The 18,879-nt window shown below is 39.3% G+C and overlaps 1 protein-coding gene across 1 annotated transcript in view; it reads left to right on the top strand.

The window, feature by feature from the left end:
• LOC105423712 (uncharacterized) overlaps positions 1–18,879 on the top strand; it is a 50,495-nt gene that overhangs the window by 8,084 nt on the left and 23,532 nt on the right. Inside the window, exons 3-7 of the mRNA XM_089082710.1 lie at positions 7,017–7,809; positions 8,098–8,388; positions 8,848–9,171; positions 9,457–10,061; positions 10,296–10,778. Of these exons, the coding sequence (XP_088938836.1) occupies positions 7,036–7,809; positions 8,098–8,388; positions 8,848–9,171; positions 9,457–10,061; positions 10,296–10,778 (2,477 nt within the window). The 5' untranslated portion in view covers positions 7,017–7,035. The remainder of the gene's footprint in view (positions 1–7,016; positions 7,810–8,097; positions 8,389–8,847; positions 9,172–9,456; positions 10,062–10,295; positions 10,779–18,879) is intronic.

Raw genomic sequence — 18,879 nt, 5'->3', positions numbered from 1 at the left:
TGGATGGAAGACGTTAATTTATCTCTCCACTTTTGTAAGGAACGTTATCGCACTGTAATTCGTTCATGCACGTCGACATTCTCTTAACGCAATTAATCCTTCTACTTGTATAAGGAACACTTCGGTATCAAAGAAAAATTAATTTTATACTACTTAATTTTTACACCGCTTGTGATACTAAAGGCAATTTAAGTGAGATAAAAGAATTAATTTATGCAATGAAAGAAACACTGAAGTATATTTAATTATTATTTTATTTTTTTTTTAATTCTAATAGTTTCTTGCAATTTACGCCGTAAAATTTATTTTAATGTTGAATACTTAGGATTTAAAGAACTCTTCTATTTTTTTAAATAATTTTCTTAAATTTATAAAAAAACATTTTTTGCAGTTAAATTATATTTTATACACATATATATATGTATATGTACACACACACACACGCGCGCGCGCGCGCGCGCACACACACACACACACACACACACACATACACACACACACACAAATCAATATTTTTTAAAATTAAACAAAGATTTTTTCTCTCTCTTTTTCTCTCTCTTTTTCTCTTTTTTATAACATAGTTAAAATAGTCTGTTTCTTTCTATGCCACTATAAATAAGCATTCGCGTTCGTTAGGTGTAAAATAAATGTTTTATGACTCAATCGATGTCATTGATTGCAGTCACTAGAGCCATTAAAACTATAGCTATTATATTTATTTCATTATATTTTTATATATATTTATTTTTATTTTATGCACATCTATAAAACTTGGTGCAATGTTATTATCTTGAGATAATAATTATGAAAAAAATATCTAATCTGCATAGTCAAGAAATATAGTAAAAAATATTTTTATTATATAAAAATATTTTAAATATAATATATTTTTCAAATTCCACTTTCAGAGACTAAAGAATTAATTATATACCTCTATGTATAATAAAATTATGATATTGAACGTACATAATACACATAACATATTAAGAAAAAGATTATAAATTACATTTATGAAAATTTACTTTTTATATTTTGCAAAAAATTTTTTATCACTAGTTATCGAAATTCACGCATTTACGATAACTTTATCTTCCAGGTTTATAATAACGTATCACATAAAGTGTTTATTTGATTTTTTTCTTCATTGTCTTATATTATTTAATTGACATCTAATGAAATGACAACTTTCTATGGAATTCTCTCTATGGAAACTACCTTACTCTCAATGAGAATGCAGAACACTTGTTTCGTGTGACTCTTTTCTTTCAGCCGTTATGAATAATCGTGCACTTTACGAGAAAGTTCTGGCCACGCAAGAAGTTTGTTCCGCAAAGTTACTGACCGCCTAACATCCTTTTAACTTAGAATCTGGTGTCCTTCGGGGTAACCGTATTAAATCTGTCAGAGAAAGTCGCATTCCTTGCCTTCGATTCGAGGGACGTTCGGCAACGGCCGCTGCCGAACGTCCCTCGAATCGAACATCTTTAAATGATATCCTTAAAGGGGCGAATGCCTCCGCGTAAAGAGAAGATCTCTTTCCACCCTCGGAAAGAGAAGATCTCTTTCCACCCTCAAGCTAGCGAAATACATCGTCCCATTTGGATACCAAGCGACGTACATTTAGACAACCAAGACCCGTTTGGTCAAACTCGAAAACATTTAGACTGAATTTGAAGCTCCTTCGGCGTCCGGATAGAGAACATCCCGATGGAGACAGCAGGTCAGACGTTGAGTGCTAGCCTAGCATACAGCGCCAGCATTCGTAGAAGGTTCGTTGCAGAGTGCGCGGCGGCTACCGGGGAAGTGATAAAGGGGGGAGGGAAGGGAAGTTAAGGAGGGTGACGGGGGGGTGGCAGTTGTCGGCAGTAGGGCGAAGGAAGAGGTGGAGGAGCGCCGAGAAAGAGAAAGAGAGAAAGAGAGAGGGAGAGTGAGAGTAAGAGAAAGAGACGCCGAGGTCCGTCGGTATCGATCGGGCGTCTGCGGTAGATTGACACGTGTCATGGCCGCCTCTCTCTCGGTGCCGGAGAGAACGAAAGGAAGGCAACGGGCGAGAGAAGGACGTTGGCCACCGTGAGAAGCTGCGGAATAAGGGAGCGAGAAGGAGCGACGACGGCGGCAACGGCGGCATAGCGGCGGGTGGCGCGCGGCGCGGCGTCGAAGGTGGAGGAGGACGACGCGGCGAGGACCGTCGAGTGGGTGGCTGGCCGGACGGGGGCGGCGGGCGAAGGAGGAGGGGGTCGAGGGAAAAGGACATTAAGGTGCGTAATAGCCAGCGGGGCGAACGCGCACCGCCGCGGCATCGATTAGACAGAGGCTCCCTCATCCCATTGCTAGAATGCAGCCCACTCTCTCCTCTACCTTCACCGCCACCTTCAACCACCCATTCACCCACCATCCGCCTCCCCCCGCCTGGTCCTCCCCTCCCCCTCCGACGCAGGGGGGTCCCCACGACCATCCAACCCTCCACCTACTCCGTCGAACTGGAGAGCCCCCGAGTACGTGCTCTACATACACACTCGCGCGCTTATGTCAGTTCCTGTCCTGCTGCCGGCGCTGCCACTGCCGCCGCCCCCGCCGCTGCCGCCGCCGCCGCCACCGTTGTGAGGAGGAGAAAGAGAAAGAGAAGGAGAGAAGGAGAAAGAGAGAGAGAGAGAGAGAGAGAGAGAGAGGAAGACACGGAGAATCGGAGAGCGAGAGCAGTGGGCTTGAGGAGAAAAAGAGACAGCGCGTAAAGCAGAGGGTGGCCGAAGCCACCTCTCTACCTATCCCGTGGCACCTACACACGCGCCATCGGGGACACCAACGTCTAACGTCGTTATAAACATTAACGGAGCGGCTCAATATTCCCCGGACCTTGCATCCCTCTGCGTCTACCTCCGGTCCATCTCCCTTCTCGGGCAAAGCGGAGCCGCTTCCCCCCGGCCCGCCGGACGCTCGCATGCGGCGAGCTCACCTTGCTACGGTTTCCAGGTCCTCCGTTGACCCTATGAAGGGTCACCTAGTTGATATGCCTCGGACGACCGAAGTCGAAAGGGTGTACTCGCCACTTCTTAGCGAACGTACGAAACATTGAATGGTACTTGCGGCGTAACCAGCTCTCGGACACTGCCCGTCCGCCCGATAACGCGGGCCTTTGTCCGACACACACCGCTTCGTTGTCGACACCGCCTGGAAACGAACTTGGAAATTTAAACTTATCGATACATCGCGTGCGATGTCGAAGTCTTACAGAGATTATTAATTAAAAAGTGAAATTTTTTCTTGCTATTCTCACTTTAGAATCACATTGAGCATAATTGTAAATATAAATTGCAATATAATGAATCGATTATTTATTTTATTACGTAAGAAAAATTCAGAATTAAATTTTTTCGAACGAAGCTATATGTGTGCATTGATTGAATGTAAATTGAAGGAGCATTATGTGACGAAATCAGAAATTGAAAAGGATCTATCTTCGCGTGTTTTCCCGATCGAGTTCCAATTCTAACGACGAAAGATCGAAACGGGACAATAAATGGCTGGCCGGAAATTGTAATTGGAAGCAAAGAGAACGGAACGTCCGTCGTTGCTCTTACGGATACAAACAAGTCGAGTAGAATTACGTTAGGGAGATTCAGTCGATTTCATACGATCACTCGGTGGATCTCATCGTTCCTGAACCGGGATGAGGAGCGATGAAAAGGAGGTTAAGAGAGTCTGCGGGAATGGAACTCGTGGCCGCTTACGGCTTCGGATTGAGATCGTCTAATTTCGTTCGACGAGTCCCGCAAGGATCTTTCTCTCCATCGTCTTCATCCTCGTCTTCGTCGACTTCTACTCGGGGTCTATTCGGGCTTCAATTTCGGTGACGGGGTCGTGCAAGGCCGACGCATTCGTGTCCGAGGGATCGCGCTGATTATTGTTAATTATAGCGGGTATTAAAAGCGAGGGAGGGTGTGGGATCCTTGATCATTCTGACCAGATTAGCGATGATGATCGAAGGCGCGGTGGATGCCGTCCCCCACGGAGATTGCGCTGGCCTTTTTACTTTAGCAAATCCTGTTAGATGCAACTAAAAATACGTAGTACGTTATTATATGATATAATTAGTTTTCTTACAGTATGAAGATTTTATCTTTTAATTTTACATCTTAATTTTACGTACGATACTATTAAACTTCTCTATGAGATATACCATGATATTCCTGTAACATCAAATTATTTATATACATTTTTACCTCCCCTTCTCCAAAATTTCTCCTAAAAATATAAATTTTAAGAGGAGAAGAACTTATGGATTAAAATAACACAGTTACGGGAAAAAATGTATTACGTAACATTTTGACATAAAATCTGCGCGCGTGGAATATTGGTATTATTACATCTAAATTGATATAAAATTGCGAACAACAGCGCATTAAATTTGTTCAACAAATATTATTTATTTCTTCCGTCTTTCTCTTCGCGATCAGACCGTCAGGTCGTTTCAAGAGGCAATTTCGCGTTTACACGTACCTCTCGTTGGAAGCAGGTGCAGATCCTTTTTTCGTATTGCGATCGGTAATTAGGGATTAGTCATCGGCGATCCTCGATCAACGGCGACAACGAGCAGTTAGCTGGAAGTGCCGCACGATGCCTCGATCGTGGATACTACATTGACATATCGGCGTCTCAGCGACGTTCACGGACATTGCCCAATTAACGGCTATCCTTGTTTTTTCGGCAAATACTCGTAAATCTCAACATGAATCTGTCTACTCGGTTTATCCGCGATACCCGTCTTCCCGAGCAATCATCTTCCTTATTAATGTCGTACACGTGTTACATACGTGATACGATGTATTTGCACGAAATCGTTCGGGTTTCAAGGGATCTCTAATCCGTTGTGCTATACGCGTCTTTTGTTAAGACCTGTTTATTTTGATTTATCGAGTTGGACGTAGTTTTGCTTTCGGTCGACGTCCGAATCACTCGATCCATTAGTTATGTAATTAACGCGAATATGCGGGACGCCACCATTTCTACTAAGGGCGTGTTATCTTTAACGATTTGGCTTTCATCATCGAAAACTCGGCAAATAATAAAATATTTATTATTTGTCGAGTTATTATATTATATACAAATAATAATAATTAAAGATTACTTGAAGAATTAATTTCTTAAAGAATTAAATTTCTTAAAGAATCATGTTTTAAAAAAGTTAATCTATGATACAAGAGAGTGTTTGTAAATGACCAATCATATTCTGCGTTTATTCTTGATGAAAAAATATCATGTATATCCGCAAATGCATTCTTCCAAAGTAGTTACGGAACGTCATGAAAAGTATACAAAAATACATATGTAGAATGCCAAGAGATATCTTTTGGTATACCTGTGGAAAAATTATCGAATATTACAGCTGCTACGAATAATAAGATTACAATACATTGCTCTGCTTCAACAGTTTTCGTTACACAGTTTGATATCGGGAGAACGAATTGCAAAAAATTCTCCATGGAATTTTATTTGAAATTTACTCTTCAAAAGTATATCGGCGACGGGGGAATAATCCACGAAGGACACTCGTTCGGCTCCCTTCCGCTGTTGCGGCTACGCGTGATATCCGATCGGGAGTGGTTAATTCGGGCGCTAAGTTCGTTATGTCGTAACCGAAACATTTTTGCAACTTTTCGACTGTATGCAAATCGAATTTCGGTCACGTCAAGGGTAAACTACGAACGACGATGAAACCGGGATCGGGGATATTAGTCGATCAACAGAAAGAAAGAAAGAGGAAGGGACGGTGGAATGAGAGGGGGAGAAGGAGAGGAGAAGGAAACGAGACGATACCGACGAGCGTGTTTCGGAGCCGGATGGAAATTTCATTCGCTAGTTTTCTCCGCTTAATAAGACGAGAGACGGAGCCACGAGATCGCTGCCGGTTTACAGACTTCGGAAAGGGGAAACAGAGAAAGGGCGCAACAAGGGCGGGGGTGATGCAGAGGACGCGCACGGGCTGCCGGTGGTAAAAGGGGGGAGGGCGGTGAAAAGGGGGACTGGCGGGGGATGCAGAGGGGCGGTCAGGACTGGGAGGCGAAGTGTCGTCGTCCGAATAACGGCCAAGCGGCATCGACCGATCTTCCTGCCCCCGGCCCGTACGAAGCGTCAACTTGTTTCCCTTCTGCTGCGCGAATATCGGACCTTCAATTTGCCCACTGCGGTTCGCTAACGCGATTGTCCTCAGCGAGCTGTCCATGACGCGGTTGTTGCGTGACGCGTGATCGGGGTATGACGGCTAAACGTTTCCCGAATTCACTTCGTGGCGGTGCACGCGCTCGAAATCGCGAGCAAATGAATTCCTACTCTCTGTCGAATTAGGAAACAGGATACAATAATATTTGAAAAGTATAAGTAAAAAGTCCCTTTTTTATGTATTTTCTTTTTTTTTATTAATGTTTCCTAAAATCAATTTAAACGATGCGATATATTTTAAAGATAATGCCAGGAAAATGTGAAAAATAATTAAGAGGTTATACTGCTTTACATTCATTAAGAACTCATATTAAAAAATTATCATGAACAATCACACAATAAATATTTTTTTATTATTTTAGATACGTATTCCTTCAGATTACATGTTTAAAAATTTTAATTGTTCAAACTAGATTCTTAGTGCTATTTAGAAATTAAAACAAGTATTATGTTAAAAATTTTTAATAAAATATAAAATAAACATTTGTAGTATAGCATTTTAAATACATTATTATATTATTATGAATTATAATTTTGTCTTTTTGAAACAATTCTTATGAAAACAATTGAATTATCTTTAAATAAAATTCTATGTAATTTAGAATAAAAGAGACATTTATTAAAAAATTTATTAAAAGATGTATATCATACAATTTCGTATTTCAGTCGTGACATATTCACAATATCGAGACGTGTTCACAAATTCATGTTAAATCGCAATAATAATATTAAAAAATAGTAGTGAGTAATAGTTATTATTGAATTAACTTGAGTCACAATAGAATATTCTTTCATCATAGTTTTATCTGAACTCGATCAATGGAAGGCTATGAAGAAGACGATGATACTCACTTTTGCATCAAATGTAACTTGACAATTAACGGTCTTAACAATTATGTGCAACACCGTCGATCAGGCTGCCGACCACCCAATGTTAAAATTGTTAACGAGCCACCGTCGACACCGACAGTGTCTTATCCCGAAATTCTAAATGCAGACGCGTTCTTCAATTCGCTGGAATTACAAAGTAGTGCAAAGTCAAACACTAGAAGAGCCCCGACTTTATTGGATAACAGTCGAAAATTCAAGAAAGATGACAAGAGGAAGAAGTATCAAAAAGTCCAGGATGGCGACGAATCTGGCGCGAAAGATAAACTTCACAGCATGTTACCTGTCAGCGATTTGGACGAACCATCGGATTTGTGCATCCAGTCCATCAAGCAGACTACCTCCGAACGAAAAAGGCAGAGTTGGTTGGATGATACCATTCTCGACGATCTTGCTTTGGGGAATAACGCAAATAAGGATTTGGCGAGATACGATTTTGAGTATCCGAATGACGACGATGACTCCGATGACGATATGCTGGGGGAGGAATTGGGGGAGGATTCTTATTCGGATTCGGACGATGGTGAAAATCGAGAGCGTCCACCGAGAGATCATACCGGTGGAAAATGGAAACCCGGACTCGACGATTTGCCGCAGGACATGCCGCATATGCATGAGGAGGATGTGGAACCCGACGATGATCATCACGAACATCCTCCGCCGACGTATACCGGCGGCAAATGGCGACCTACGGAGATATCGCAAGTAAGAAGAAAAAAGAAAAAATTTCCTCTAGAAATATGAGAAATTTCGTATTGTAAATCATAAATAATTTGAAAATGAGCATTTTTATTTCAAAAAGTAATATTTAGGTAACAGTTGCTCTAGTATAATGTTATAAATAAATAAATAAGGAAAAAAATAACAAATGCATTTAAATCACAGAAATGCAAAAATCGTTTTATTCTGAATGAATTTGATATGCAATATAATTTCATGAGCCGCGAGTGATGACGATTTGTTGGACTAAGAGTTGGACATCGATCGTTACAGAAGGACGAGGAATACGAAAGTAAGAACGCATCTGGACAGCCGCCACCGGGACACACGCGAGGAAAATGGGTACCGGGTGCACAAACGGATATCGAGTCAGGATATTGGTGCAATCCTTGCGGCAGGAAACTCGCTTCACGATTGGTCTACGACAGGCATCTGCGCTCTGATTTGCACGCCAGGAGGAGCATTAGAGAACTCGACGGCGGTCTTCATCCACGACGCGGTATCAATTCTCACGCAAGAGTGTCCAGAAGAGTGTCCACTCGTAGACAGGCTTCGCTTGCAGCGGTAATAAGCCTCCTTTAACGACCTGTTAACACATGACATGTTAGCTTGTTTAAATATCAATTATTCTATTAAATAAATAATAATTATCATAATTCCAATGAATTTATTAATTATGTTAGTCAGACGTCTTAATTATATTTTTATTTTATAAATGTCTTTTTGATTAAAAAAAATATTTAATTTTCTGGATCTAACGAAAAAAATATTTGATTTAAAATTACGATTAAAAGAGAAAGACCGGATCTATGTGCCTCTTTATACTTTTAAAACTCGTAAGAGTTTTATAAAAAAATTCTACTCATTCTTTTATAAAATATAAAAATATTGATATTAATTCTTTGAGACCGGAAACATTTTTTCAAATGTAAATAATAATACTCTGAACGGAAGAGGGAATTTCTTTAAATCTCTAATGTTGTTACCGCAAACTGTCCGGTTAAGTCACATTTATATTATCAGAGGATGAAAGAAGAACCACAGCGAAAGAAAGTTAAGAAAGGTCTGCGTCGACGGGAGAAGGAGATTCTCCTATGCGAAATGTGCCGCACACGTGTAAGGAGGCCTCAAATGGGTAAACATTTGCTCTCCCATTACCATTGCCGTGTGTCAGGTGTCCTCGTGAATCCTCGCAATCCAAGTGTACGCCGCTTCCTCCTGGAGCATATAGCGAATGTGGTTCGACAGAGCCCGTTCCAATGCGCTCCTTGTCATTTTTACTGCAACACCGAGGAGACGTTCCTGCTTCATTGGCGTTCCGGTCTTCACTTCAAGACTGTAGAACAGGTGAGTGGCCGCTCGTTAGTCGAAGCGAGACGCAAAAAATTTTTTCGGGTCAAGATTAGAATCTGCATATCCGCCTTTTTGTCCTCATCGATGTGCATCCATTGTGCACAATCACGCGTATGATTCTTGCACCTGTCGACGAGTCATTACTCAACGAACATTAAATAGATAGTAAATGAGAAACGGATAAAATGAACGTAATTGACTCTCGCGCAACTTGGACGTTCGGCTGTTCGGCGAAAGAGATTCCTCGTTACTTCTCTTTCTCTACTTCTTCCTTCTCAGATCGGCGGTAGTTGCAGATGCAATCCGTGTAACTTCTGGTGCGAAGACAACGCGACAATGGAATCTCACCTGCTGAGTACGAGTCATCGTGACGTAGTATCGATGATGAAGGGCTCCACCGTGCCGGTGGTAATTAGTCGTCAATGTGCGTTATCCTGCGGCGGTTGTGATCGGCAGTTTCGATACAACTTTCAGCTGCGATCGCACGCCAAGGAAACCGGTCACAACGCGGGCTACACCGCATCGGACGAGTACCAGCAGCGTATCAAGTGCGAGCTCTGCTCTCAAGTTTTCCGGTCTCTAGTTGCTCTTCAACGTCATCAATTGACTAGTCACGTCGTCAAGGACAAAAAGGAGGGCGAGGTCGCGACAGTCGTGCGACCGGCGCCATATTTTTGTTCCTTTTGCTCGATGAACTTCACCACCGCCCAAGAAGCGGTTCTGCATCGGAGAACCTCTAGTCACAAGGAAGCTGTGAAAGTACGTAAAAGTGAGGAGGGTCTGCTGGAGACAGTGCGGGAGTGCCCTCACTGCGAGCGGAAGCAACCGAATCTCGCGGCGCACAAGATTCATCTTCTCCATTGCCATCCAAAACTTTGCCACAGGTAATAAATTGAATTATTGATGATTGTACAACGTTATTTATTATCTTTAAAATTCTTTTATTTCTACAAGATGGCAAAGACTATCATTTGTTTAGTTATATAATATTTTTAAAGTATTCTAAATTTCTTCTTTAACATTTTGAAATATTCTAACTTATAAATTTTATATACAATTTACAATATTAGATATTGCAATATAATTGTAGTAATATATTTTGTAATCTTTTCGATCAGATGTCCTCGATGTGGTACGCTTTTCGCTTTGTCACAAGATGTCACCAGGCACACGCGAGAGGGTAATTGTATCAAAAATAGCAAATCGAACGTGGATGATAAAATGAACGTGAAGAAAGAATGGGAATGCAAAGAATGCATCTTCTCAACGGATTCCAAAGCTGAATTTATTTTTCACGAGGCCCTCCATGCCGGTGCTGTTCATGAAATGGACAAGGGAACGTCCGGCTCGAGCAAGTTGTTGCCGAAATATAAGTGTCCGACTTGTGCGAAAATCTTTACGAAAACATCGCTACGAAACCACATCAGACAGCATACTGGTGAAAAGCCTTTCCCTTGCATGAAGTGTTCAATCTCGTTCTCGAGGAGATCGCATCTTATCATTCATCAGAAGATATGCAGTTCTTTGTCGAAAGGCCTGGATAAAACTGGTCGTCGACGAAGCTTTATTTGTTTGGAGTGCAAAGAAGGCTTTTACACAAAGTAAGTGATCATTCAATTTGTTAATTATTATTATTCAAACTAAAATGTTTCTTATAAATGACATAATTATTAACTTTTGTTCTAAAATTTTAATATACTAATATACCTCGAAAGACCTGATTATATACTTGGTCATAATACCTGGTTATATTTCACAACTTATATTTTTTTACTACAATGTTCAATTCTTTAAATCTTAACCTCTCTTAGAATATATGAGATGAAAATCGGATTTTATTTACAGACATACCGATTCAATACATACGAATCAATACATAGAAATTATTTTCTAAAATTTTTATATACTTGGATTACATACTTAGATTTTAAAAATTTTTAATGAGAACTATAAATTTTGTATTTTTACATCTTTACTTAAGTACACAGATGTATAAATATCTTTCTAATCTTTACTGAAAAAGTCGATAAATAGATAGTTTAATTCAGTAATTCGTTTATTAGAATTGCATGATATCTATTTTTAACAAAAACTTGTAATTTATTGTGTATGTGTGTGTGTGTGTGTGTGTGTGTGTGTGTGTGTGTGTGTGTGTGTGTGTGTGTGTGTGTGTGTGTGTGTGTGTGTGTGTGTGTGTGTGTGTGTGTGTGTGTGTGTGTGTGTGTGTGTGTGTGTGTGTGTGTGTGTGTGTGTGTGTGTGTGTGTGTGTGTGTGTGTGTGTGTGAAGAATCTTTCATCTATCTTCCATACTATGTCATATTCCGCAAATTGAACAGCAGTATGAGTATGATGATTATGTTGTAAAAAGTACGTACCATATTCGCAAAAGAAAAAGAGCTTATTTCCATTTGTAATTAACGATAAATGATCGTGTTTCGATCTTAAACGTTTAATGAAAATGACGAAAATGATGAATGTACAAGTAGCATACAGTAGTTTTAAGCAAAGCAAAGTAATCTTCTTTTCATCAAGATCTGTTTTGAATTAAATCGATTTAAATTGATCAAGATAAATTTATCCTCTGAAATATTGCTAGCTTTGATTTCGAAATTATTCTTCATTCGACATGCACTATTTTTTCCGCAACATGACCGCTCCGTAATAAATAAAGGATAGCGTATTCGGGGGTAAAAACGCCCTCGGGCAATAAAAGCGCTCATCGCGAGCGCCGGAACCACGAAATGTTCGCGCGGTCATAGTAAAAGTGTCCTCGCTGCATAACTATAAAATAAAGGAGCGTGGCTCAACGCGGAGGAGACCAGGCAGAGCGGATCGAAAACGCGAGAGAAAAGAAGCGAGACAAGTTGCGCGGCGACGCGAGTTGAAAAGGAAGAAAGAGAGAAAGCAAATGAGTTAGAAGGAAGAGACACGTGCTCGTTGGCCCGACAACGGTTGTCGTATTAACATCTCATAGCAATGTATGAACCCGCCGGTCATTTCGCTATTTAACGGGCCTCCATTATATAGCGGTGGTACACATCGTATATTTCTACGATGTCGACATATGGGAGCGAGGTGTCTATACGCGCATTAACACACGACGTATCATAAAATTAAATATACAGTGAGTCGATAAGCTTTAATATTTTGTTACTCCATTATTTGTAGAAAAATATATGACATTTAAAAATACATTTTCTTTTCTATTGTATGTTACATTTTTGCTAAGAAAATTTTATTCTAAAAAATAATTTAATTTTTCTAAATAATAAATTCATTATGTTGCTTATTGTTTTTGATATATATATATACCGATGATGAAACGAATAGTACGAATTCGCAGATCTGCTCTTCCCACCAATTCAACAATTTGTTAGGTAAGAGTAATTTCATTTTTTCAATGCGTGCACAAACTCGTTGCCAATAGGAAACCAATAATGCATGGCTTCTAAAGCATGGATCATTTCGGTGTTTAACGGGCTCGCATTACGATATATGGATTACGGATATACTCTGTCTCTTTTACACGCGCGCCAGGTGAGGCGGCTCTGCGGTCGCTCCGTGATGATGGTGGTGGTGTTTGTGTGCCGCTCGTACGACACAAGTATTAAACCATCGCCCGGCTGTAGAGCGGCCGCTATAAAGCAAATGTTAACACCTTGGCTCCGCCGTCTCGATTCTTCTCTCGGTGTCTTTCCTCCGCCTCCGCCACCTTCTCGGAGTCCGCGCTGTACACGCATTACCTTCTGTAACGGCGCCTATTCAACAACCAGCCACCGTTCTATTCTCATACCCGACGTCCCCGAAGCCGAACGACCAGCCAGAAGTCTCGACATGCAGCTCCGAACCACGAGAGTTTCGCTTAATGCCGCGATTCTAACCATTCTGAGGGATTACGTTTGACCATCGTCATTTGAGACATCCTTTAGTACACGCTCCCGTGTTGGTATCTTTTTCCTACCGAGTTGGTACCTTTTTTCTCCCGATGCGGAAAGTTCATCTTACGTCAGAATTATTCGCGTTTGTCATATTTAAGAAAACCGACAAATTCTGTATTGTTGAGTTTCACTGCTTGACAATTTTTTAAAATTTCTATTAAAATTTCTTTACCAATATGTGCGATGAAGATTTTTGTCCTGCTGTTAAAGTATCGTATTAATATATATATATATATATATATATATAAAAATGAACTTCTCCGTTAATATATATATATATATATATATATATATATATATATATATATATTAACGGAGAAGTTCATTTTTGTGTATAACCCGAGTGACTCGTACGTTCCATTACGAAGACCGCGATTATGTGGTAGCATGCCTTAAGAAAGTCGAAACTAGTTTTGTAAAGTTCCGAGCCTTCAAATTATTTAATCGACAAATTTTATGATCCTGCTCGGGCTTATCCTCGAAAATCACTCTCCACCGCCATCTCGACGAGAGGCTCCCGGTATCATCTCCGCGGCAAACTCGGACCATCTCTATGCAGACACCCTATAATCTTCCTTGGAGCTTAGCTTACTGCAGCACGGTGCGCGAGATCGACGTACCTGGAACTCGACATCTCGTTCCGAGCGAAAGGAGTTAAAAGTTCCAGCAAGCCACCTTGATTAGAACTCTCTCTCCACCTCTTCTTGTCGCCTCTACTTCGTCTTGTAATAGAAAAGGGCCGACCAGGAAGGAGTATATGCGTCATCTCTTGTACGAGGGCCAGTTGGCAAGCTCGTTCCTTAACTCCAAGATGAAGGCGTGTTCGCGGAAGAGTAACCCGTCGCAGCGGTGATGGCGAGAGAAAAACCTTGTACAGGCGACATCTGGGAAGTCCTGCTGCTTGACCTTTATCGTTAAGACGTACCTTAATTCTACGTCTACGCGAGAATTTCATCAAGAACTCTAGTAACATCTCTTTTGCATTTTCATTTTGATCCTCCTACAGCTAAGTAGAATAGTTTCCGTAATCTACAAGAGATGTGCTTTAAAATATATTTTTCTAACATTTAACGTTAAGTTATTAATAAAAGTGTGTTAATAAGTATTTGAAAATCGAAATTTTTCCGGATATTTAAAATTTTTATAATTAATATTTTAAAATAATTGCCGCAACGTTAGATTTATTTGGAAAAATTACACATGAAAAAATTTGGATATTTTTGCTCGTGATACGCTTTTCATTCGAAAATAGTTTTTTGAAAAGCCAGATTTTCGAAAATCCGTAGCGAGATTTTGCCGTATGTAGATGCGCAAAAATATCCGCATAAAGTTAAAAACACGCGAATCATATCGGTGCTGTGGTATGCGGTGGACAAAAAAAAATTATAATGAATCGAGTGGACATTTAGAGAGGAAGAAAATAAAGGAAGAAATCAATTACGAGAAGACGAGCTTGCCCAGCGACAGATCGCGCATTAAGCGATTCCTAGAATACGCATGCGTCTTACGATGTATGCGCATATTCAAGATAGTATGTCATACGTGCAGGCTACTAACTGCACGATTTATTTCCTCTCGCAGGAAGAAGTGGAAAAGCAACAAGAATATTCAAAAGGAACATTTCCAAGACAGTTTCATATATGCCGTTTGGGTTTTTATTAAAATAATAAACGAAACTGTAACAAAAAAACGCTAATTGTAACGATAACACACATTCTGTTAAATTAGAAATAATGGCAAATTGATCCTAATGAACAATAACGAAAAAAATGGAATTTAACTGAGAAATGTGATACTCAGTTTTTGCAGCGTTGCAATCGGTTCTGATAGCGGATAAAGGCGGGATTTATTCGGTTTTGGAATTAGATGAGAAGACGCGAGGTACATCATTTCACACCTCTTCCGCAGAGTTATTAATGCACTACCGATCAAACTTATCCCATCTCGCGATAGATAGACAAAATAGCAATCCTACTGAGCGAAAATACGGCCGGAGTTATCGATAAAATGTTTGGTTCGGCAACTTGTCCGACAAGTTGCTTAGCGGGATAAATTAATGACGCCGCATCTCGGTTCAGAAATACAAGATAACAAAGTCAAATTCGCTCAAATCTCTTTCTTATGTTTTACTTATGTTACCCATATATTTTACAATAATTTACTATCGTATTTTCGATCGTCTTAAATCCATTAATTATTTTTCTTTTGTGAATTAAATGGCTTCCTTTTTCTCACTTTAAGCTTCTACTTTAGCGTCACGATCTTAACACGAACGATTTAATTGTTATTCATACGTATCTTCGTGCCGCTTTACGTGGACGCGATTGTTCCGAATAATCTAATTAACTCGCGGCAGAACGTCCGGTGCTTCACGATCGATCGTTCAACGTTTCTGGTCCAACGAAAGCGTGATATTCCCTTCCTCGTCGGCCAGGTTCGTTACCTGTAGAACAAGACGCGTGCTCGCGTAGCTGCTGCATGCGAGGGTGACGCAGCGCGGAGGGAAGAGCGCGAGAGGAGGGGGGAGAGGGGTATAAAAGGAGTCGGGGCGAACGTGACGATGGCGGAGTCCGCGAGGTCCACACTCGGAGGAGGGAAGAGGGTACGGCAGAAAAGGAGTACCACACTTGCACTACGGGTGGCGAATCGTGGGGGGAATCCAGAAAGAAAGAAAGAAAGAAGATAATTACGCGCGGAGAGACGGGCAGCTCCCGCGCACCCTAACCGATCGCCTAACCGATTCTCGGAATACGCGGCCGGCCCGCGATGTATGCGCATATTCAAGATAGTATGTTACATACGCGGCTACTGACCGTACGTTTCGCTCCTTCGTCCACCCCCGTGTCCCACCACCCTCTCACTCCTCGCCTTCCGTCCCACGATCCACGACAGGATCCGCAGGATCTTCCCCTGTGTCCTCCTCCCTCTCGGTCCTCTCCCTCTCCTCCTCCTCCTCGACTCGCAACCTTCAGCAACCCTCTCTTACTCACGGTCTCACGACGTATACGCGAGATCCCCAGAGGTATTTACATATATGGACCGCGGCTTGGTGCGCGCGTATCTTTTATCTCCCGTAGCAGTAATGGCGCGTCCACCTCTGTACCTGGTCAAGTAAACATCGGCGTAGATAGGCATACTGGGTGAGATTGGCGTAATCTCTGCCGTCTCGTATGTGTTGATGTCCTGACATGAAAAATACGACATGACGGAGTGCGACGTTATATTTTCGAATAGTAAATTTGTTATGTATATGCGAGCCTACAGTGAATATATAACAAGTTACATTCGCGCATCTTCTTTTATGTACTAATTATTTCAGAAAATGAATATAAACTTTTTAATTAAAATTTTGTATAAAATGTGATTTGTTGTTATAACTTTGTGCGATATTTTAGCATTTAAATTTAATTTTTGTAATAGGTTTTAGATACAAAATTTGAACATACTATATGATCGATCTGTTTGTAATAATACAAAATAATACGACATAAAAAGGAATGTCAAGTTTGAATTAAGTAGTGGTCTGGAATTGTCAATTTGTTATGTCTGAAATTTGAATAATTTGGACGATAAAAAAAGTTAAAAACGTATATATTCATTCGAAATAAAAGATTTATTATGAGTTTTTCCTTTTTATCGGGAATAACACGGGTAATTTCGCGCCAAGTTTGCGTGGAACGCAGACGCGTCTTGTGCTATATACATGTAAACCTCCCCCCCTCTCTCCCCCCTTCCCTTCTCCCTCTCTCCCTCCCTCTCCCTCCGTCTCCCTCCCCCTCCCCCTCCCCCTCTCCCTCCCTCCCTCCCTCTCCTCTTTCTCTCTCTCTCTCTCCCCTCTCTCCCTCCCTCTCTCTCCCTCTCTCCCTCCCCCCTCCCCCTCCCTGTCTGTCTGTCTCTCTCTCTCTCTCTCCCTCCCCCTCCCCCTCCCTCCCCCCCTCTCTCTCTCTCTCTCTCTTTCTCTCGGCATAAACAGAGCCCATATTTTCATATTTCAGCAACGGTTGCACCAATTGAGTTCTAACTAGGCTCAGTTGATAGCTGAAGATTAAATTATTTTAGAAAAGTGTTTATACTTTTCCTCCCCATGCTTTATGAATCTATGCAATGCAATGTCCAAATAGATAAATTTTAAGAAACATTCACATTGTCGTGGATCAGACAAATTTTTATGATATTCCTTCTTTTGATACTAAGCATTTTTTTTTAAATAGCACGTGTGCTCACTTTTTGACAGATCTTTGACAGATGTCTTTCGAGAAGCGAAGCTTTATAAGCTTTATAAGTTTGTAAATTACTATAAAAGTTATGAAAGAAAGGTCACACAATGTGTAATATAATATAATTTAATATAATGTAAAACTAATTTTTTACTTTTGTTAAAGATAAGTTCAATTAATTACTAACTACGTGCCGCTTTGGTTTAGCAGACTTTTAACGTAGTGAGTCTAATAATTCGAGAATCAATATTATTGATATCGATTAAAATCCCTTTTATCCTCCCCACCGGAAATATATGTTGTGAAAAATATCATCTCAGCCAGGGATCGAACCTGGATCGTCTGCTTTCCGGGGAATATATTTTAACTTATATTATGTATAAAATTTAGTTGAAATTTAAATTATATTATATAAATAATATGTATCAAAATAATACATATTTATTATTAATAAATTATGTGATTCTGTGAGTGTTTTTGCTACTGCTATACTACTATAAAGAAATAATGTAGTCTAGAAAAAATTTTAAGTAAAAATCTAAAGGTATTATTGTTCATAAAAAAAATAATTTATTTTTTAAATCTTGAATATAAGTTTTATTATTTTTATTATATAAATGCCACTAAAAGTAGCCGGATATTTTATTTTATTGATACTATATTCTTTCTGTATTAATCTTAATGCGTTATATGAAAATGTTTGAATTTATTTAATGTATTAAAAAAAATTTAATATAATATAATATCTATAAAAATGTACTTTTCTTTTAAAAAAAAAAAAAAAAAAAAAAAAGAAAAATATGCCAAATACATCCTTATAAGCGTTCAACATTGTACACAAAAGTGTTTTTAAAAATTTAATCAAGAACTAATCATTTTACAATTATTCATCAATTGTTCATTATTCATCAATTTATAATTGTTAAAATATTCTTATTGTATTTTTTAAAATACATTTAATTATTATATTAAGGGAGCTATAAATCATATGATATAATTCAATAATTCAGTGCATACATGCATTTTTTGATGCGATCTAGATGCGCCAAATTTTTGTCACAATTTGATCTTGAGACTGCTTTATACAATTTAAAATTTAATAACAGAATTTAGTAGAAGTGCAATTGTATAATATACACACAAGTACAATAAGTATATTATACTTTACTAATGATTGTAAATTGACGCTGTTTTTTTGATATTAAAATTTTGTATTAAAAGTTTTATTTGTAGAATATCGGGTACATCTATTTGACACCTTTTTTTATCTCTTTTTAAAAAGGTAAATTTTTAAATCTAATACAATATTTTAAATCTAATACAATAATAACATATTTTCCTTTTTTTTTACAATTAATATAATTTACACAATATAAAAAGAAGAAATCAAATATGAAATTATTTTAATAAATTCCACATAACGCGAAATATGGTGTAATACACAAGAAATATTAAAAATATATTTGTTAATATATTGTATTCACCATTTATTTCTTTGAAAATGCATATTTGTATAAAAAGTGTTACTTTGCATTTTTTCATTTATT

The sequence above is a fragment of the Pogonomyrmex barbatus genome, unplaced genomic scaffold (assembly GCF_055798465.1).
Source record: "Pogonomyrmex barbatus isolate J1 unplaced genomic scaffold, ASM5579846v1 scaffold6, whole genome shotgun sequence".
Classification (NCBI taxonomy): domain Eukaryota; kingdom Metazoa; phylum Arthropoda; class Insecta; order Hymenoptera; family Formicidae; genus Pogonomyrmex; species Pogonomyrmex barbatus.
The sequence above is the reverse complement of the archived record's forward strand: the minus strand, read 5'-3'. Positions and strand labels throughout refer to the sequence as shown.